The sequence below is a fragment of the Rhinopithecus roxellana genome, chromosome 14, assembly GCF_007565055.1.
Source record: "Rhinopithecus roxellana isolate Shanxi Qingling chromosome 14, ASM756505v1, whole genome shotgun sequence".
NCBI lineage: Eukaryota > Metazoa > Chordata > Mammalia > Primates > Cercopithecidae > Rhinopithecus > Rhinopithecus roxellana.
This window is the reverse complement of record NC_044562.1, coordinates 88207021-88228408: the sequence shown is the minus strand read 5'-3', so window position 1 is coordinate 88228408 and position 21388 is coordinate 88207021. Positions and strand designations below refer to the sequence as shown.

At 42.2% G+C, this 21388-nt stretch overlaps 1 protein-coding gene across 2 annotated transcripts in view; it reads right to left on the bottom strand.

Moving 5' to 3' along the window:
• CASP10 (caspase 10) overlaps positions 1-21100 on the bottom strand; it is a 40063-nt gene extending 18963 nt beyond the window's left edge. For both annotated transcript variants that reach the window (XM_010375500.2, XM_010375505.2), the window contains exons 1-5: positions 20676-21100; positions 18295-18636; positions 16592-16685; positions 11225-11360; positions 6180-6289 (exon numbers count right to left, since the gene is read on the bottom strand). In XM_010375500.2, the coding sequence (XP_010373802.2) occupies positions 6180-6289; positions 11225-11360; positions 16592-16685; positions 18295-18635 (681 nt within the window). In that variant the 5' untranslated portion in view covers position 18636; positions 20676-21100. The remainder of the gene's footprint in view (positions 1-6179; positions 6290-11224; positions 11361-16591; positions 16686-18294; positions 18637-20675) is intronic.
• Between the last annotated feature and the right edge of the window lie 288 nt (positions 21101-21388).

Genomic DNA, 21388 nt, shown 5'->3' with positions numbered 1-21388 from the left:
GCAGTGTTCTTTTAAATTAAAAAAAAAAATCCTCAGGTGCTTAAGAAACACGAGACGTTTCACCAAGTTTTATTTTATTCATCACTTGGTGGAGAGGGAAAGGGCTGCCCAGATAACTTTTAAGACAGCTTCCAACCCTAAAAGTCTGTGAAAACATATTAGGTGCTGTGCCCCAGTCCCCCTGCACTTCTAGTACTGCCACAACTATCCCCCAACTGCATGTGGCCGTGGCCAAGTCATCATCCCATGTCAGCAGAACCACAGCGCTTCAGAGGCCACAGCTGAGCCACGCCCCTTTAGAAACCACTGAATTTCTCAGTCAACAAGCAGAATCGTGTGTGTGTGTGTGTGTGTGTGTGTGTGTGTTTCTACATGCATGTCAGTATCTGAGCACAAAACTAGTTGAAAAAGTGGGTGGGAAGACTTACACTTAGCAGACAATTTAACTTAGAATTCGGGAATCCTAAATGTCAGCGCTGGAAAACCACATTTTAAAGAGCTTCTGGGATGGCCAGGCACAGCAGCTCATGCCTGTAATTCCAGCACTTTGGGAGACTCGGGAGGGTGAATCACCTGAAGTCAACATGGTGAAATCCTGTCTCTACTAAAAACACAAAAAAAATTAGCCAGGCATGGTGGCGGGTACCTGTAATCCCAGCTACTAGGGAAGTTGAGGCATGAGAATCATTTGAACCTGGGAGGCTGAGGTTGCATTGAGCTGAGATTGCACTCCAGCCTAAGCGACAGAGCGAGACTCCATCTCAAAAAAATTAATTAATTAATTAATTAAAATAATAAAGAGCTTCTGGGGGAGTGGGGAGGTAGGAAGGGGTTTGCAGCTCTCTAAACGAAGCTATGCCCATGGCCAAGGAGTTGGCCCATAAATGTTGGTTTAATTGGATTACAGTAAAAGAATCAAGGGGAGCAGCCTCGCTCCCTCAATACCTCAATCAGATATCTAAGCGCTTTTCCAGGACTGGAATTAATTTAATCAAGGGCTATTTTCCTAGAGAAAAGAAGTCAGTTTAAGATTTTATAAATAATTGCAATTCTGTCTTATTTCCCATTGGGGAGATGGGGAATTCAAATGAACAAACTCACAGCAAGCAGGCGGAGGTATTACCATTTCTTTTAATTAAGGATGTACTTAATCTCTTAAGATCACTTACAAAGTGCCCTCCCAAAGCTGAGATTCCCTCAAATGGCTAAATACCTCCACCTGCCAAATAGGGTTCAGGGCAGAGCCACAGAGCAGGCCTCTGCCGGCTATGTCACGTCCTGATTGTCTGCATAGTCTTCAGGTGGGCATTTGCCCAGCCTTTGCCAAACTCCAGGAGCTACAGGTCATCTGGCCAGTTTCCACTGTCTCCTTCATTTAAAAAAACAAAAACACCTTCCTGGGGAGAAAGGAGGGTGCTTCTTTACAGTAGAATGCTGATAGCCAACTTACGAATGTGGAGAGAATACTGGAGTCGGAAAAGCATTGGTTTACAACCAACATAGTAAACGCTGGATCACACAAGAATCATCAGCGGACGCTCAATCTAGGGGGAAACTTTTCATATGCAGCAGGATATTTACAGAATCTTAAAATGTCTCTCCAGCACTTGCTTATTAATTGTGTGGGGAAAAAATAGTAATTATATAAAATTAACTACAGAGTGATGATATTCAGAAAATATCTTGACCAAATAATCAAAATTAGCACCACGAATAGGGGGGCAGATGGACACGATGTATCTCCAGATGGGATGCCCTGAGAAAGACACAAACATCACTTCGGTGATATTCTGGCCAGAATGTACAGCTTGAATCTAATTATGAGGAAATACCACATGTACCAAAGATAAGGAAAATTCTATTTAATGAAAGGTGGGAGGAGTGACTGCATTTTTCAAAAGTCTCAATGGCATAAAAGAGGAAATTAAATGTCATAACAGCTGTGGAAGTGTTCAAGATTAAAGGAGACTAGGCCGGGCATGGTGGATCACACCTGTAATCCCAAAACTTTGGGAGGCTGAGGCGGCCAGATCATTTAGGTCAGCAGTACGAGACCAGCCTGGCCAATATGGTGAAACCCCATCTCTACTAAAAATACAAAAGTTAGCTGAACGTGGTGGTGCACACCTGTAATCTCAGACACTTGGGAGGCTGAGGCATAAGAATTGCTTTAACCTGGGAGGTGGAGGTTATAGTGAGCCGAGATCATGCCACTGTACATCAGCCTGGGTGACAGAGTGAGACTCAGTTTCAAAAAAAACGTTAAAGGAGACTAAAGGATCATGACAACTAAATACAATATTGTATTGTATTTTTAATTTTTATTATTTTCTTTTAGAGAGGGTCTCACTCTGTTGCCCAGGCTCACCTTGAACTCCTGGCCTCAAGTGGTCCTCCCACCTCGGCCTCCCAAGGTGCTGGGATTACAGGTGTGAGCCACCACACCCAGCCTTGTGTTGTATTTATATAGGATCCTATGTGGAATTTTGTACTAGATGGTTTAAAAACTGTCAAGGACATTATTGAGTTCAACAGACAAAATTGGAATATGGACCATTGATTTGATGAAAGTATTAACATAACTTTACTGGCATTGATAATTGTGTTATAATAACTCTGTAAAAGAATATCCTTATTATTAGGAAATACACACCAAAATATTTAGGAGTAGGCCAGGCGTGGTGACTCACGCCTGTAATCCCAGTACTTTGGGAAACTGAGGCAGGCAGATCACGAGGTCAGGAGATCGAGACCATCCTGACTAACATGGTGAAACCCTGTATTTACTAAAAAATACAAAAAATTGGCCAGGTGTGGTGGCTCATGCCTGTAATCCCAGCACTTTGGGAGGCCGAGATGGGCGGATCACGAGGTCAGCAGATCGCGATCATCCTGACTAACATGGTGAAACCCCGTCTCTACTAAAAATACAAAAATTAGCTGGGCGCGGTGGCGGGTGTCTGTAGTGCCAGCTACACGGGAGGCTGAGGCAGGAGAATGGCGTAAACCCGGGAGGTGAAGCTTGTAGTGAGCGGAGATCGCGCCACTGCACTCCTGCCTGGGTGACAGAGCGAGACTCCGTCTCAAAAAAAAAAAAAAGATACAAAAAATTAGCTGGGCATGGTAGCAGTCGCCTATAGTCCCAGCTACTCAGGAGGCTAAGGCAGGAGAATGGCGTGAACCCAGGAGGCGGAGCTTGCAGTGAGCCAAGATCAGGCCACTGCACTCCAGCCTGGGAGACAGAGCAAAGACTCCATCTCAAAAAAAAAAAAAAAAATTAGGAGTAAAAGGCCACTTATACTTACTCTCAAAAAGTTCAGAATGTATGCAACTTACTCTCAAAAAGTTCAGAAAAAAATTATGTGTGTGTGGAGAGAGAGGGAGAAAGAGAGAGCAAGTGTGAGTGAATGCACAAAAATAATAAAGCAAGTGGGGTAAAACACCAACAATAGGTAGGTAAATCTAGGAAAACAGTACATAGGTATTCTTTGTATTATTCACATTCTTGCAACTTTTCTATAAAATTGAAATTATTTTTAAATCTAAAAATTGTAACTGTAAAAATATCAGACCATGACAGTAGTAAAGAAGCCATAAAAGAATTTTTAAGAATAAAAAATAAAGGCCAGGCACGTGGCTCACACCTGTAATCCTAGCACTTTGGGAGGGCAAAGTGGGCAGATCACTTGAGGTGAAGAGTTCGAGACCATCCTGGCCAACACAGTGAAACCCTGTCTCTATTAAAAATACAAAAATTAGCCAGGTGTGCTGGTGCGCACCTGTAATCCCAGCTACTTGGGAGGCTGAGGCAGGAGAATCGCTTGAACCTGGGAGTTAGAGGTTGCAGTGAGCCATGATCCTGCCACTGCACTGCAGCCTGGACGACGTGTGAGGCTCCGTCTCAAAAAAAAAAAAAATTAAAAATAAAACTTCTACAAACAACTGAATTAGAAAATGAACAAAGGACTTAGACATTTCTCTAAAGAAGATATACAAATGGCCAAAAAGCACATGAGAAGATGCTCGACAGCCCTAGTCATTAAGGAAAGCAAATCAAATCCACAAGGAAATAAGGCCTCACTTCCATTAGGATGCCTACTATCAAAAATGAAAGAAAATAATACGTCTTGGTGAGGAAGTGTTGCTGAGGATGTGTGCACAGTTGGTGGAAATGTAAAACGGTACAGTCACTGCGGAAAATAGAATGAAGGTTCCTCAAAAAATTGAAAATAGAATGACTATATAATCCACCATTTCCACTTATGGGTACAAACACAAAAGAATTGAAAGCAGCATCTCAAAGAGATATTTTTACACCAACATTCATAGCAGCATTATTAAAAATAGTCAAAAGGTGGCAGCAGCCCAAGAGTCCATCAATGGATGAGTGAATAACAAAATGGAGTACAGTAAGTCCTCACTTAGAGTCATCAGTAGGTTCTTGGTAACTCCGACTTTAAGTGAAACAATGAACTGTATGCTATAGAAACTTAACTCTTAGGGTTTTTTGTTATCGTTTTTTGAGACAGGGTCTCCCTCTGTCGCTCAAGCTGGAGTGCAGTGATGCAATCTCAGCTCACTGCAACCTCCACCTCCCAGGTTCAAGCTATTCTTGTGCCTCAGCCTCCCAAGTAGCTGGGATTACAGGCGTGCACCACCACGACTGGCTAATTTTTGTATTTTTAGTAGAGATGGGATTTCACCATGTTGGCCAGGCTGGTCTCGAACTCCTGGCCTCAAGTAAGCCGCCTGCCTTGGCCTCTCAAAGTGCTGGGATTGGAGGTGTGGGTCACCATGACTGGCCAACTCTTGTTTATATCAATTAGCCTATGGTAAAATTGGTTTCATTATGTGGTATGTGGCTGGGAGTGGTGGTACATGGCTGTAATCTCAGCACTTTGGGAGGGTAAGGCGGGAGGATTGCTTGAGCCCAAGAGTTTGAGATCAGCCTGGACAACAAAGTGAAACCCCACCTCTACAAAAAAATTTAAAATAAAAATAAATACATTATACAGTATGCTATCACTTAAAGTCAGTTTCCAAAAATCTATCAACCTTGTAAGTGAGGACTTATTGTATATACACACAGTGGAATATTATTCAGCCTTTAAAAAGGAAGGAAATTCTGAGATATGCTGCAACTTGGATGAACCCTGAAGACTTTACACTAAGTGAAATAAGCTAGTCACAAAAGAACAAATACTGTATGATTCTACTTATATGAGGTACCCTGAAAAGTCAAATTTATAGACAGAGAAAGTAGAACAGTGGTTTCCAGGGGTTGGAGGGAAGGAGAAAATGAGAAGTTATTGTTTAATGGGTACAAAGTTTTACTAAAAGATGATGAAAAAGTTCTGGGATGGATGGTGGTAATGTCTGCACAACAATGTGAAGGTATTTAACATTACTGAACTGTATACTTAAAATTGATTAAGATGGTAAATTTTGTTACATGTATTTTACCACAATTGAAAACAAACAACAAAAAATTTCCCAGACCAAGCTAACTTCATTGATGCTGACAGATGTTGGCAAAGAAATTACCCAAGTCTGCTGGAAGAACCACAAATCCCAGGGAAGACTGTCACATGTCTCCCAAGGATCGTGATCACATTGTGAGGAACAGACTGCAAATTCTCCCAACGTTTCCCCTTCCACCCGTCCTTTCAGAGCGGAGCAGCACAGAAACCAGAAACCCTTGCCCTCTGGGTTGTCCAGCTACATGCTTGGCAAACCTCTTCTTCAATACAGTAAGAATTTCAAAACAGTAACAGCAGAACATTAAACAAAGCTCTGTACTTGAACTCTGGAATTACTATCAGGCGCCCTGTACTCCATAGATTATATGTCCCTAAAGCTGGCTCTAATTGCATCCCACAGATAAGAACAGAGGAACCATTTCAGAGCAACTCAAGGGTGTGTGGAGTCAGTTCAGACTAACTAGTGAGAGCTCAAACTAACTAGCTCTCACTAGTCGGCTAGTGTCAGTCAATTGTTAAATTTTCAGAAAATGTGCACTCTGGTTGATATCTTGTTGTTTACTTGCAATCACCATGGTGAGAGCATTTACAGTAAATGGTACAAACCAGGGCTAATCTCTTTTTCTTTTTGGGGGATTGCGGGGGGGTTGGAGGGTGGAGCTGGTTGTTAAACATTGACCAGCACACCACTGAACCTACCGGTAAGGCTTCCAAGAATGTTTTAATGTCTGTTTGGGAAACTAGTTCTTCCTCTCCTTGACACAGTAACTCGGCTTCCTTGTCTACAGGAGGTGTCACTAGCTGGGCAGCTGAAAATAAAATCACAGACAGGAAAACAAAAATTACCTTCTGACTAGTAGCAATCCAAAATAATCAGCCATCAAAAGCAGCCATCAAAAATAATTATTTTGAAGAGAATTGTAAATTTTTTTTTTTTTGAGTCAGGGTTTCACTCCTGTTACCCAAGCTGGAGTACAATGGCATGATCTCGGCTCACTGCAACCTCTGCCTCCCAGGTTCAACCAATTCTCCTGCCTCAGCTTCCTGAGTAGCTGCCATTACAGGCACGCCACCATGCCCGGCTAATTTTTTGTATTTTTAGTAGAAATGTGGTTTCACCATGTTAGCCAAGCTGGTCTCGAACTCCTGACCTCAGGTGATCCACCCACCTCGGCCTCCCAAAGTGCTGGGATTACAGGCGTGAGCCACTGCGCCCAGTCTGAGAATTGTAAATTTCTCATTGCATTTGCTTATGGAAGCCTACATATATACCCAGAAAAAAAAGTGTAAATTTATAAATTATTTTTATTCCTTGTATTGTTTTATTTTCTTTTCTATTGTGTTTGTTATTTTATAATTTTATTAGTTCCTTAAAATTACTATATACTTTACTAAATCATATTTCAAAACTTATTGTTGTTTTAAGCTGCTAAAAAAAAAAAGTTATAGTGCTTAATGTACCAGATAATTGCCAAGTAGAGATTTCAAAAGCATTGTCTCAAAAAATATCAGAATTCAGGCTATAATAGCAAAAAAAGAAAGAAGTAAAGGAGGGTAAAAAGAATGGAAGAAAAAAGAAAATCCATTTAAAAGTGGTAATTATATAAAAATGTTATAGCCATAAAATGATTTCTAAGGGGACGATTAATAAAAACGATCTATATCTGTATTATTAATATATTCATGAAAATGTCAGCTATGGCCGGGCATGGTGGCTCATGCTTGTAATCCCAGCACTTGGGAGGCCGAGGTGGGTGGATCGCTGGCGGTCAGGAGTTCAAGACCATCCTGGCCACATGACAAGACTCTGTCTCTACTAAAAATACAAAAATTAGCTGGGCGTGGTGGCAGAGACACCTGTAATCTCAGCTACTCAGGAGGCTAAGACAGGAGAATCGCTTGAACCTGGAAGGCGGAGGTTGTGGTGAGCCGAGATTGTGCCATTGTACTCCAGTCTGGGCAACAAGAGCGAAACTCCATCTCAAAAAAAAAAAAAAATCAGCTCTATTATGTGGGGGGAAAAGCAAGTTTTAGAATATGATTAGCATGGTCTTCGTTAAAAATATACGTGTCTCTCTCTCTCTGTGTATGTAATATCTCTGTACACTTACAACTGTTTCCTTATAGAAGGAAATCAATAAGTATATATTCCAAACAGTGGTTATCTTTGGGAAATGGGTTAGTAATAGAAAAAGAAGAAAAGGAGAAACACTTTTACCTTCTACACTCTATGTTATTTTAATTATTTGAATTTTTATTTAATTTTATTATAATTATGTACCTTATTTTAATAATAAATTAAAAATACTAGGCTGGGCGAGGTGGCTCATGCCTGTAATCTCAGGACTTTGGGAGGCCAAGGCGGGTAGATCACAAGGTCAGTAGTTTGAGATCAGTGTGGCCAATATGGTGAAACCTCGTCTCTACTGAAAATACAAAAATTAACTGGGTGTGGTGGTGCATGCCTGTAATCCCAGCTACTCGGGAGGCTGAGGCAGGAGAATTGCTTAAACCTGGGATGGGGAGGTTGCAGTGAGCTAAGATCGTCCCACTGCACTGCAGCCTGGGGAGAGTAAGAGTCCGTCTCAAAAAAATACCAAAGCAAACACCAAGGCTCAAGATAACTTAAAAAGTTAGGCAGGTGGTCCTTAAACAAAGCCAGTGTCCTCGCTTGGACTTTGGATCACACACACTTACAGAAAAGTCTAAACTCTGCACACCTACTCTTTTCAGTCCTTTAGACTTTCATCTTAACAGCAGAACTAGGCTCAAACTCTTAGAACTAAAGAAAGTCAATATTAAAATATCAATAATGATTGACACCCAAAAGAGATCACACACAGGTAGGTTATAGAAAAGAAAAATCAAAATTAGAATTCTGCTGATATAAAGCTCAGTCCTGGGCCAGGCTCAGTGGCTCATGCCTGTAATTCCAGCACAGATCACTTGAGGTCAAGAGTTCAAGACCAGCCTAGCCAACATGGTGAAACCCTGTCTCCATTAAAAATACAAAAATTAGCTGGGCATGGTGGCAGGCATCTGTAATCCCAGCTACTCAGGAGGCTGAGGCAGAAGAATCGCTTGAACTTGGGAGGCGGAGGTTTCAGTGAGCCAAAATCATGCCACTGCACTCCAGCCTGGGTGACAGAGCAAGACTCCATCTCAAATGAAAATAACAAAGCTCAGGCCAGGCACGGTGGCTCACGCCTGTAATCCCAGCACTTTGGGAGGCCGAGGTGGGCGGATCACGAGGTCAGGAGATTAAGACCATCCTCGCTAACTCGGTGAAACCCCGTCCCTACTAAAAATACAAAAATTAGCCAGGTGTGGTGGCGAGTGCCTGTAGTCCCAGCTACTCAGGAGGCTGAGGCAGGAGAATGGTGTGAACCCGGGAGGCGGAGCTTGCAGTGAGCTGAGTGCATGCCACTGCACTCCAGACTGGGTGACAGAGCGAGACTCCGTCTCAAAAAATAAAAATAAAAACAAAATTCAGTCTTCAAGACTCACTGAGGCAAATGTAATTAACTACATAGAAGCTAGTGTGTCTTCTTTAGAATTTAAATACCCAAATTAATATGACCACTTGCCCTTTGTTTACTTCATATGGGATATGACATTACAGAAAAATGACAATGTGTTTAGAAAAAAACTCAGAGCTCATATGAGGATTTGAAATGTTCTTTCCATATCAACCTTCTGCTTCTTATTTCTCATTTGATAATTTGATGATAGAAAGAACTGTTTTTATTCTTCATAACTTAAATTATGCATTTATTCATCATTTTATTGCTTGAGATTTTATCAATTTGACAACAGTATATTTTGCTCCTCAACTCATTCTGTGTTAACCAAATTCTTAGAGAGACGTTTCCTCTTAGCTAGTTTCATTTTCAACCAAAGAAATCTGCACACTAGAGTCACTCACTGAACTAAATTAAGGATGTGGCATAAAAGTTTCATGAATAGGCCGGGTGCGGTGGCTCACGCCTATAATCCCAGCACTTTGGGAGGTCGAGGCGGGCGAATCACAAGGTCGGGAGATCAAGACCACAGTGAAACCCCGTCTCTATTAAAAATACAAAAAATTAGCCGGGCGTGGTGGCGGGCGCCTGTAGTCCCAGCTACTCAGGAGGCTGAGGCAGGAGAATGGCGTGAACCCGGGAGGCGGAGCTTGCAGTGAGCCGAGATTGCGTCACTGCACTCCAGCCTGGGCGACAGAGCGAGACTCTGCCTCAAAAAAAAAAAAAAAAGGCCGGGCGCGGTGGCTCAAGCCTGTAATCCCAGCACTTTGGGAGGCCGAGACGGGTGGATCACGAGGTCAGGAGATCGAGACCATCCTGGCTAACACGGTGAAACCCCCGTCTCTACTAAAAAATACAAAAAAAAAAAAAAAAAAAAAAAAACTAGCCGGGCGAGGTGGCAGGCGCCTGTAGTCCCAGCTACTCGGGAGGCTGAGACAGGAGAATGGCGTAAACCCGGGAGGCGGAGCTTGCAGTGAGCTGAGAACCGGCCACTGCACTCCAGCCCGGGCGACAGAGCGAGACTCCATCTCAAAAAAAAAAAAAAAAAAAAAGTTTCATGAATATACTCATGCGTTTTTATGTATAGCTCTTGTTTAACAGTGGAGAAATTGACTCAGAAAAACACAGATATTTAGCATATTGACACGTGGTGAGGCAGCCAGGTTTGACTTCTGCCTTGTGCTTTTACCTGTATAAAATATCACAGCAGAACTATCTTTATCAGACAGACTTGGGAAAAAAAAAAAACCCACAAGAAAATAAAGTTCTTCTTTGATAGTAGTTTCTGAGAATGTGAGGTCTTCCTGACTTTTCTCTCTGAGAGAGTCATAGTAGCCACGTGTATTGAATGCTTAGTCCATGCCAGACATGCATTTTACAGAAATTATCTCCTTCAATCCTCACAAAAACCTAGGAGGTTGGTACTATTATTATGCCCACTTTACAGATAGGGAAAGTGAGACATAGAAAAGCCAAAAAAGTACCACTGCACCACTAGTCAGCGGAGTCCTGGCCATCCGACTCCATAGACTCCACTCTCACGCCATGCTATCCTGCCTTCTTTTTCATGTTATTTCAGTTAAAACAAAATTCCCTATACTCTCACTCCCATATTAGAATCAGAAAAAGACATTTGTCTAAAACTACTTCCCTGCACTGGAATATAAGTTCCAAGAGGGCAGGAGCTTTGCTCTGAACTTTGCTATATCCCCAACTTCTAAAGCAGTGCCTAGTACAAAATATGAACTCAACCAATATGTGTTGAAAGAACAAAGGGGGAGATTTCTGGCTTTCCTAGCAGAATATTATCAGAATGATGAGTAAATATCACACACGGGCCAGGAGCGGTGGCTCACACCTGTAATCCCAGCATTTTGAAAGGCCGAGGTGGGTGGATCACTTGAGGTCAGGAGTTCAAGACCAGCCTGGCCAACATGGTGAAACCCTGTCTCTACTAAAAATAGAAAAATTAGCCAGGCATGGTGGCAGGCTCCTGTAATTCCAGCTACTCGGAAGGCTGAGGCAGAAGAATCACTTGAACCCGGGAGGTGGAGGTTTCAGTGAGCCAAGATCACACCACTGCACTCCAGCCTGGGTGACAGAGTGAGTGAGACTCTGCCTCAAAACAAAACAAAACAAACAAACAAACAAAACATCATGCATGGCCAATTGCTTTAAGAATTTCCATGGTCTAGTCCAAGTTAGCAAGCACAAGCTACTTACCTTTCTCTCTTTTGTATTTCTCTATGTTTCTCAAAAGTTTAGGTACAACCACTTTGCAGAGGTCCTCCAAGCATGTCAGATTATCTTCATCTATTTTATCTTGTTTCTCTAGAAGTGCCAGGAAACTTAGGGAGGTCTACAAGAGAATCAATAGAGTTACATTTACTTGCCTACTGATTATCCACTCGCTCAAATGTTACCTGCATGGCCAGTAGGCACTAGGTTTTGCACTGATAAATAAGATATAACAGCATCTGCCCTCAAGTTGCTCAGGAGTGTAGGGGAAGAGGCGTTACCAAGCAAATCTGTATACAATCTATATTAATACCAGATACCAAATATATATAAGTCTATGCAACACGGACAGTGCTTGCTGTATATTAACAGCACAACAACTGATTGAGTAGATACTATTATATTCCCCATTTTAAAGATGAAATAATTGAGGCACAAAGAAGTTCCAGTAACTTGCCGAAGGTCACAAAGCTAATTAATGGCAGAGCTGGTACAATCTGATGCCAAAGTCCATGTTATTAACCACTGAACTCTAAGTCACAGCTTTAAGTGATACTGATTAGGAAACCAGCAAAAGAGGGACAAAGAAATGAGGGGAAAATGTTTTGAAAGAATTTTGTATTTGGTATTTTAAAAGAAAAAGAATTTTCTGAAACAAAAAATCACAATTTGGCTAGTATTATTATTACCATTATTATTTTTTTTTTATTTTTATTTCTTTTTTTTTTGAGACGGAGTCTCACTCTGTCTCCCAGGCTAGAGTGCAGTAGTGCAATCTTGGTTCACTGCAACCTCCACCTCCATTCAAGCCATTCTCCTGCCTCAGCCTACTGAGTATCTGGGATTACAGGCTCATGCCACCACACCCGTCTAATTTTTGTATTTTTAACAGAGACAGGGTTTCAACATGTTGGACAGGCTGGTCTTGAACTCCTGACCTCAGGTGATCTGCTCGCCTTGGCCTCCCAAAGTTCTGGGATTACAGGCATGAGCCACCTGCCAGGCCAGAAACTCGTATCTTGACAACATCCTACCAGGAGGAATAAAGGGCTAAGATGTGATTACAGAAGCAATGATGGAAATTCATTATACTTTCTAAAAGTTTATTAGATATTTAGTACATCACACACACACACACACACACACACACACACACTCTTAAATGGGACCTGGACATTAGTTTAACACCACTCTGGTGAACACTAGCAGCAAACATCTGAAAGCTCTTTTTTTGCTTGTTTGCGAAAGAGTAAGTTCAGGTGTGGTTTCCTTTAGACTCAACGTTCTATGCTGATTGCTGTGCTGAGAACGGATTTCCTGAGAGTTGTGAGATCTCTCAGGATATGTGTAGGCCAGCTATACTGCTTACATTTCTATGAAAGCTATCAAAGAGAAAGCCAAGAACGTCCCTCAAAGGCAAGGTTATTTGTGCTCCCCCAGAGAGACCGTATGAATTTAGAACCTTTCCGTTTTGTCTGAGAGGTGTTCAGGCCCTTTTCCAATGGTGGGTAAGTAATTTATTTCTGTGATAAGGTCTTTTGCAATTGCAGTTGCAGATAATGCAGCCTCACTGAGCCCTGGTATGGAAACATCTGTGTTGCTTAAAGACTGTCCTTTACACACTTCCAATGGCTGGCCTAATTCCAAAATCCAATACAGATCAACCTGAATTATCTGAGGTGTGTAACTCAGCCACAATTTTGACATGAAGAATGAGATCTCCCCACCCCCCAAACAACAACAACAAAAAGCTGAGATCATTTGGAATCCAAAGAGGAAATGTGGTTTTCCTGAATTTGACCTGGTAACATCACAGTTCCATGCCACAGCTAAGCACAGTTATGTTTCCTTTTACTAGTACTGAGAAAAACAAAATCAATTGGCCACCTGAGCATGTGCATTTGATTATTTAAAAGCTATTTTAGTAGGGGAAAGATGTTTGGAATGCTACTGACCATAAAAATAATTCTGGCCGGGCGCAGTGGCTCATGCCTGTAATCCTAGCACTTTGGGAGGCTGAGGCAGGTGGATCACCTGAGGTCAGGAGTTCGTAGACCAGCCTGGCCAACATGGTGAAACCCCACTTCTACTAAAAATACAAAAATTAGCTAGGTGTGGTGGCGGGCGCCTGTAATCCCAGCTACTCGGGAGGCTGAGGCAGGAGGATCGCTTGAACCCAGGAGGCAGAGGTTGCAGTGAGGCGAGATGGCACCATTGCACTCCAGACTGGGCAACAAGAGTGAAAGTCTGTCTAAAAATAATGATAATAATAATAATTTTGTAGCCACAGATGTCTTCAAGTAGAGTTCTAGAACCTCTGCAAGCAAAAGAGAGAAAAAAAAACATTTTCCAGCTTTTCTTGTTTGAAAACTAACACTCAGCTTTAACAAACGACCTTTCTCTCATCCCTCATCCCCCACCTCATATTGTTCAGAGAGTCCCTAACATAGGACGGGGTATAACAATAAAAAGTGGTCTCATTTTACATATAAACCTAAACACTGGAAAATTTGTGAGTGGATGCCTTGACTTGGGAGAGAATGTTATCAAAACCACCTGGAGCACTTGTCAAACTACAGGAATCTCCTCTGACTTTGAGAAATTCTGTATTTAAGGTATAATGCTACCATTTTAGCAGGTAATTGCTTTGCACCACTGCAAATGTGGGCACTGAAATTTTATGGCAAAAGCAGAATATCCTTACAATGCTTTATAAAAAAAATTCCCTAAAACAAAATCGCCTGATTTTTAAAATTCTCCAAGAATTACTGAACCTTTAGGTTGTGTGTGTGTGTGCGTATTTGTAAACACATGTGTATATATGTAGTGTGTGTATATATATTTACCCAAAAGCAATGAGCCTGCCAGCATCTAGTTTATGGTCTTGCTATGACATCTGTCATTAAAAGAAGCCAGGGCTTTTGGGAGAAATGAGAGATTCCAGGACTGGGAAGAAAATATATAAGAAGAACCTGGGATATTTTTGCCAGATAGTAAAGAAACCATCAAAGCCTACTAAGGTCATGTCAAAATGACTTAGGAACCAAACTGAAGACGCATCCCCTGGGAAAAAATGGGACAATTGAACTTTTTTTCTTCTTCTTCTTTTTTTTTTTTTTTTTTTTTTTTTTTTTTTTGAGACAGGGTCTCACTCTGTTGCCCAGGCTGGAGTGCAACGGCACAACCATTGCTCACTGCAGCCTTGAATTCTCTGGGCTCAAGTGATCCTCCCATGTCAGCCTCCTGAGGAGCTGGGACTACAGGTGCACACTACCATGCCCAGCTAATTTTTGTATTTTTTGTAGAGACCAGGTTTTGTCATGTTGCCCAGTCTAGTCTCAAACGCCTGAGGCTCAAGTGACCTGTCCGCCTCCACCTCCCAAAGTGCTGGGATTACAGGTATGAGCCACCATGTCCAGCCTCAGTATGAACTTCAGTAAGGATAATAATTGCAATAGGTTGAAATACCTCACATATGTTTAAATCCATGAGTTTAAATTTATATATATTTTGTAACGGGTCACCTTCGGAGAATAAGAAACCAATTAACTTAAAAGCTGGATAACTAGGCGGAGCACAGTGGTTCACGCCTGTAATCCCCAGCACTTTGGGAGGTTGAGGCAGGTAGATCACTTGAGGTCAAGAATTTGACACCAGCCTGGCCAAATGAAACCCCATCTCTACTAAAAATTCAAAAATTAGACAGGTATGGTGGTGCATGTTTGTAATCCCAGATATTCAGGAGGCTGCGGCAGGAGAATCACCTGACCTGGGAGGCAGAGGTTGCAGTGAGCCAAGATCACACCACTGCACTCCAGCCTGGGTGACCAAGAGAGACTCCATCTCAGAAAAAAAAAAAAAAAAACTAGATAGCTAAACAAAAAGAATCAGGGATTTACATATAAGCTGTACCACTGGGTAACCAAATAATGGATGAGAGGAAAATGAAATGATAGAATTCTAATAACTGGCCAGGTGCAGTGGCTCACACTTGTAATCCCAGCACTTTGGGAGGCTGAGGCGGGTGGATCACACAAGGTCAGGAGTTCCAGACCAGCTTAGCCAATATGGTGAAACCCCATCTCTACTAAAAATACAAAAAGTTAGCCGGGTGTGGTGGCAGGCTCCTGTAATCCTAGCTACTCGGGAGGCTGAGGCAGGAGAATCGCTTGAATCCAGGAGGCAGAGGTTGTAGTGAGCTGAGATCATGCCATTGCACTCCAGCCTAGGTGACAAGAGTGAGAGTCCATCTCAAAAGAAAAAAAAAAAAAATTCTAATATCTCCATTTTTGCAACCCCTCAAAATTCAATATATAAACTGGTTGAACATCAACAGTTGTTAATATCAAAGATAAAGAGAGAGAAAATCAGGTACCTCCTGATGAAAAAATAAGACTACCCATAGTCCTGCCAAACGGATCTGACCTGAGTCTGATGAAGCCTCTGGATTCAACTGCCAGTCTGCAGGAAATGCAGAGGACAGAGGAACATGCCAAACTGCACCACGAGTGTGCAATTCGCAAAACCCAACCTGTGAGAAACTCCACAGGCCAACCGCCCAGAGATTCTTCAACAGACACATTTTAAGAAAAAGAAAGAGATTTGGGGACAGGGAGGAAATCTAACCTATAGATTAAAAGGCACTTGAAAGAAAAACTGGACAAGGCCAGGCACAGTGGCTCACACCTGTAATCCCAACACTTTGGGAGGCCAAGGCAGGCAGATCACTTGAGGTCAGGAGTTCTAGACCAGACTGGGTGAAACCCTGTCTCTACTAAAAATACAAAAATTAGCTGGGTATGGTGGTACATGCCTGTAATCCCAGCTACTGGGGAGGCTGAGGCAGGAGAATGGCCTGAATCCAGGAGGCGGAGGTTGCAGTGAGCTGAGATCGTGCCACTGCACTCCAGCCTGGGCGACAAAGCAAGACTTTGTTTCTAAATAAATAAATAAATAAATAAATAAATAAATAAATAAATAACACAGCAGATGCCAACAGAAGTGAGCATTTACTGCATGCTATACCAAATACTGGCCTCATGCTAATGCTTCATGCACATTGTTTCAGCTAATTCTCCCAAAAGTCCTAGAAGGAATTCATACAATTGCCCACAATTTTACATCTAAGAAAACAGAGACTAGAAAAATTCAATCATTGGCCTCACAGCACAGGTTTAGAATTAGAATCAGGACCAGAATCTAGGCTCATCCAGCACCAAAGCCAATGTTCCTAACCATTGTATGATACTGTCTCCCACAAAAAATAAATCTCCCTAAAAACCCTTTCCAGCATCTTTCTAATCATTGATTAAGACAGTGCCCACACAGACCCATTCTGTATGACCCACTCACCATTTCGGTTTTGGGAAGAGAGTCGTTCAGAAGGAAGATCATCTCCTTTAAGTTCTCTGAGTCAATGCTTTGTGATAGTTCGTAGAGCAGGTTTCTAAGACACATACCCAAAATGACAAATAAAGCCTTACACTTGCAGAGGACACCATAATCAATCAAGTGCTTTCATAAATGTTTTCTGTCAGTTGAATGATCAACTCTATGTGTAGACAATTATTAATCCCATTTATAGATTCAAAAAATTAAAACTTTCAGTTTCTAAGTAACTTGTTTAGATAAAGATAACACAGTAAGTAGTAGAAGCAAGCCTTCTGACTCCAAGTCTAGTGCTGTTTTTAACCACACTAAGAAGGCATATTAAAAAAAAAAAAAAAAAGAGGCATAAAACACAGTTCTGACATGCCCTCCCATCTCCTGATTCCATCTAGAAATTCAGGCTTACTTTACAGGCCCTTAGTAGAGAGGACCCCAGACCAGCCAAGGTACAGTCGATTGTATATTGAAAAGGGAAGAAAACTATCCCAGCTTCGAGATAGTCATATAATCCAAAACCAGAAAAAGTGAGGATTTCATCCACATACTAACACCCCTATGTGTCAGAGACTGTCCCTCAGATGTTTAGCCAGAAGAACGGAAATATGGATTTCTGGAATTCATCATTCCTTCCACTGACTCAAGGGCAACTCAGGTTCTGGGAGCCAGCTCCACCACTAAGGCTTAATGTGTTCTAATCGCACAGACCATAAAACACCCTCCAACGGCTCCTCTTCATGAGGTTCTCTGATGTGGACACTATGTCAGTGAACAATTTTAAACACTGTCATCAGCCTGATGCAGTGGCTCACACCTGTAATCCCAGCACTTTGGGAAGCCAAGGTGCGTAGATCACTTGAGGCCAGGAGTTCCAGACCAGCCTGGCCAACATGTTGGAAATCCCGTCTTTACTAAAAATACAAAAATTAGCCAGGTGTGGTGGTGGGTGCCTGTAGTCCCAGCTACTCAGGAGGCTGAGGCAGGAGAATCACTCGAACCCAGGAAGCGGAGGTTGCAGTGAGCCGAGATGGTGCCACTTCACACCAGCCTGAGTGACAGAGCGAGACACCATCTCAAAATAAAAATAAAAATAAAACGCTGTCATCCATGATAAGACCAATGCCTAAATTTTACCTCTTTGGGCAAAATGCCTGTTTTTACCTCTCTGGATTTCCACCCAAAAATATAGAAATTTCTATAACTAGACATGCTAGACATGGCATAAATGACATCCCTCTCTACCCCAGAAACTCATCTCTTTTTTCATCTTGCTTATTTTGCTCCAAGTATGCATTACTCTCTTCTCAAGACCCCGGGAAACACGTAGACAGACTAGTGGATCCCAGGAGGGAGAAGATCTGCACGTGTGGCGGCTGGTAAGCAGGGAATACGCAGGCTCTGCCACACTGAGGTGGGCTTCACTGCCAGTGAGAAGTAAAACAAAGGGAAGCCACCTCTAGGCCCAGAGCTTGGTCTTGAAGCTTTGCTGACCTCCCAACTCTCAGCTCATTAGCATCAGAGGCTGAGAAGGAGATTTAGAATCTCCTGGTTTATCATCCAAGGAGGTAGATAACCAAAAGATCTTAACTGCAGCTTCCTTTCAAAGCCCAATGGCCAGACTGAACACTAGATGGGAGATCCTCCCATCTCTACCATAGACCCATCCTCACCTAAATAGAGAGATCTTTCCTTTGATAGGTAGCAATTGCTCCACTTCCTCTTTGGTATAGTTGAGGTACTGCAGCAGCTTCTTCTGCCCTATGATATATAGGAGTTCCGCCAGGAAGAAAGAGTCTCCCTCACTCAGCAGATCCTCTGCCAAGAGATGTTCAAAAACATCTGAGGCTGAGCTGGACTTCTCCAGCTTCTTGTTGGGAACCAATCCTATGCAGAGAAACTTGAGGCGCTCCACATCTTTGACCTCCAAGTTTGAATCAATAATCAGAAGCTTCTTACGAAAGCTCACTTTACAGTTTTTATCTGAACTGGAACCTTGAGATTTCATGGCCATCCTGAAAGGGACCGAGAGGTGGGGCAGGGCATTAGAGAGTGAGGACATATGGCCGCCTGACTTCCCAGGCCCTCCCCTCACCACAGCCTCCTCTGTTCCGGGCATTAGACTTTCCTGGAAGTGCTGACAAAAATTACTGCGAGGCTACCTCAAAAACCAACAGCCCAGAAAACTTTTCCCCCAACACTTGCAAGTTACTTTTTAGGAAGCTTGGAGGGTGCTTATATTGGAACTCAATTCACCTTGATTTCTCCCCAAATCAAAGTGTTCCCAGAGGGAGAAAGTTAAGATGGAGGGACACAGCACAATGTCCCCCAAGCCTGGTAGCCTGATTGAAGCCCTTACATTCATTTCTACTAAGTGGCAGAAATAGCACTTGGATCTATGCTTTAAGTTTTAGACACAAAGCAATCTGGGGGAGGCAGTGTTATCCTTATGATCTATCAACCCAAAGACAGCGAGGTACCATGAAGTATGTGTATTACATCTTAACTTCAGACTGCTACCTGTAAGAGGGCAGGCCTTTATCTTACAGAAAGGGAAGGCATAATCCTAGACCTCAAGCCTGAGCAACATGGCGAGACCTGGTCTCTACTAAAAATACAAAAAATTATCAGGGCATGGTGGTACGTGTCTGTGGTCCCAACTACTCAGGAGGCCGAAGTGGAAGGATCATTTGAGGCTGGGGGGCAGAGGTTGCAGTGAGCCATGATCATGCCACTGCACTCCACCCTGGTGACAGAGTGAGACCCTGTTTCAAAAATAAAAAAATAAATAAAATATCCTAGACCTCAGCAGGAAAGGGTGGCTTGAGACAAGAGTTGCTCAAATCAGTGTAGGAAGTTACAAATTACATGAGTCGGCTGCTGTGTCTATGGAGTAGCCATTCTTTTGTTTCTTTACTTCTCTAATAAACTTGTTTTCACTAAAAAAATACAAATTACATGAGTCAATGTTTCCATCTGACTAGTTTATAAACTACGCTATTCTCTATACTAAATTTCGTCATAATCAGAGGAGCAATGCAGTGATAAAATTTTCATTGTAATATTATTTATTCTATAAGCATTTGAGGTATATAGTTATTATGCAGAACTTGGCTATTTTTAGAAACAAGAAAATACTTTATAAAGGAAGGAATAGGTAGGGTGCCGTGGTTCATGCCTATAATCCCAGCACTTTGGGAAGCCAAGGCGGGTGGATCACTTGAGGCCAGGAGTTCAGGACCAGACTGGGCATGGTAAAACCCCATCTCTACAAAAAATACAAAAATTAGCCAGGCATGGTGGTACACGCCTGTGGTCCCAACTACATCAGAAGCTGAGGTGGGAGGATGGCTTGAACCTGGGAGGCGGAAGTTGCAGTAAGCCAAGATTGTGCCACTGCACTCCAGCCTGAGTGCTGGAAGGTGAAAGAACGAGACTCCATCTTAAATAAATAAATAAATAAATAAATAAAGGAAGGAAGGAAGGAAGGAAGGAAGACATAGCAAAAATCAAAACCTCCATAACAAAGAGTGGTTACATTGAGGGGACATAACTATAGATAATACACATTTCCTTCTGGGCTTCCAACTGAATTTCTCAAATTTTATGCATATGTGAACACACACATTACTTTTGGTGTTAAAAGAAACAAAAAAAAAAAAAAACACAAAAAATGTCATTTTTAATTGTGATAATCCAGGGGATCTTCCCTGCTACTAGCCCTGAGGTCAAATGAGTGGTTTATTGGAGACACCTTTCTATTCTACCACATCTTGCATTTGCCTCGTGGTTTCTTGACAATTCCGATCTTTAGTTTTAGTGAGTCTACCAAACTTTGTCTCTGTGAGCTCACATATTTCTGCCCCAGTAAAAGGCTATGTTTGAGGCTTCCGGATTTTTTAACTTTTGTTTTCCCAGGCATGACAAAGAAATCTAAGAAAAAATAGTGCCATTGCTGACAAGTTTTTGCAAGTTGCTACAACATGAAGCCATGAAGCAAAGGAAAAGATCCAAGCATGAGACTCTGGGGTAAGAAGGGTTGTTAATTACATACCTTCAGATCAAGCTCCACCAATCCTCTGGAGGTAAACGATTCTCAGGGAAATTGCCTGAAAACAAAGTTTTAAAGAAAGTAGAATCCTCTGTGTGCTCCAAGGTCCAAGGAAGCTCCCATTTGCTTGGGAAGAGACTTCAAGACTTGCTGATCGTTAAGTGAAAATTGGATCTTCAGGACTGGGTAGCCTGCTATTAATTTCCTGCTGATGTCATCATTGCTTATCTGCCGTTTTCCCTCCCCTTTTCCAGGGTTAAGATAACTTTGACAAACAGCGTCTCCTAAAGGCTAATTTACAACTTTCTCACTGTAGAGCTTGGGGTTTCCCCAGGTAAAGCAAAAGCTTCCTAGAAAGGAACCCGTGGAAGCCACGAAGTGCTCCAGGCTTTCCTCTGATCTCCGTTTCCTTGGTAAGTCAAAAACGGGAACATCTATTTTCCTAACCATCTCCTTACCCAAACACACTTCACTTTTCAAATAAAGCCAAAAAGCTCATGAAATAGTTGTCGCCCATGTTAACCCTTTCTTATGTCCACATGCAAATAAACAAATTACTTTTTTTTTTTTTTTTTTTTTTTTTTTGAGATGGAGTCTTTCTCTGTCTCCCAGGCTGGAGTGCAATGGAGCCATCTCCACTCACTGCAACCTCTGCCTCCTGGGTTCAAGTGATTCTCCTGCCTCAGCCTCCTGAGTAGCTGGGATTTCAGGCATGC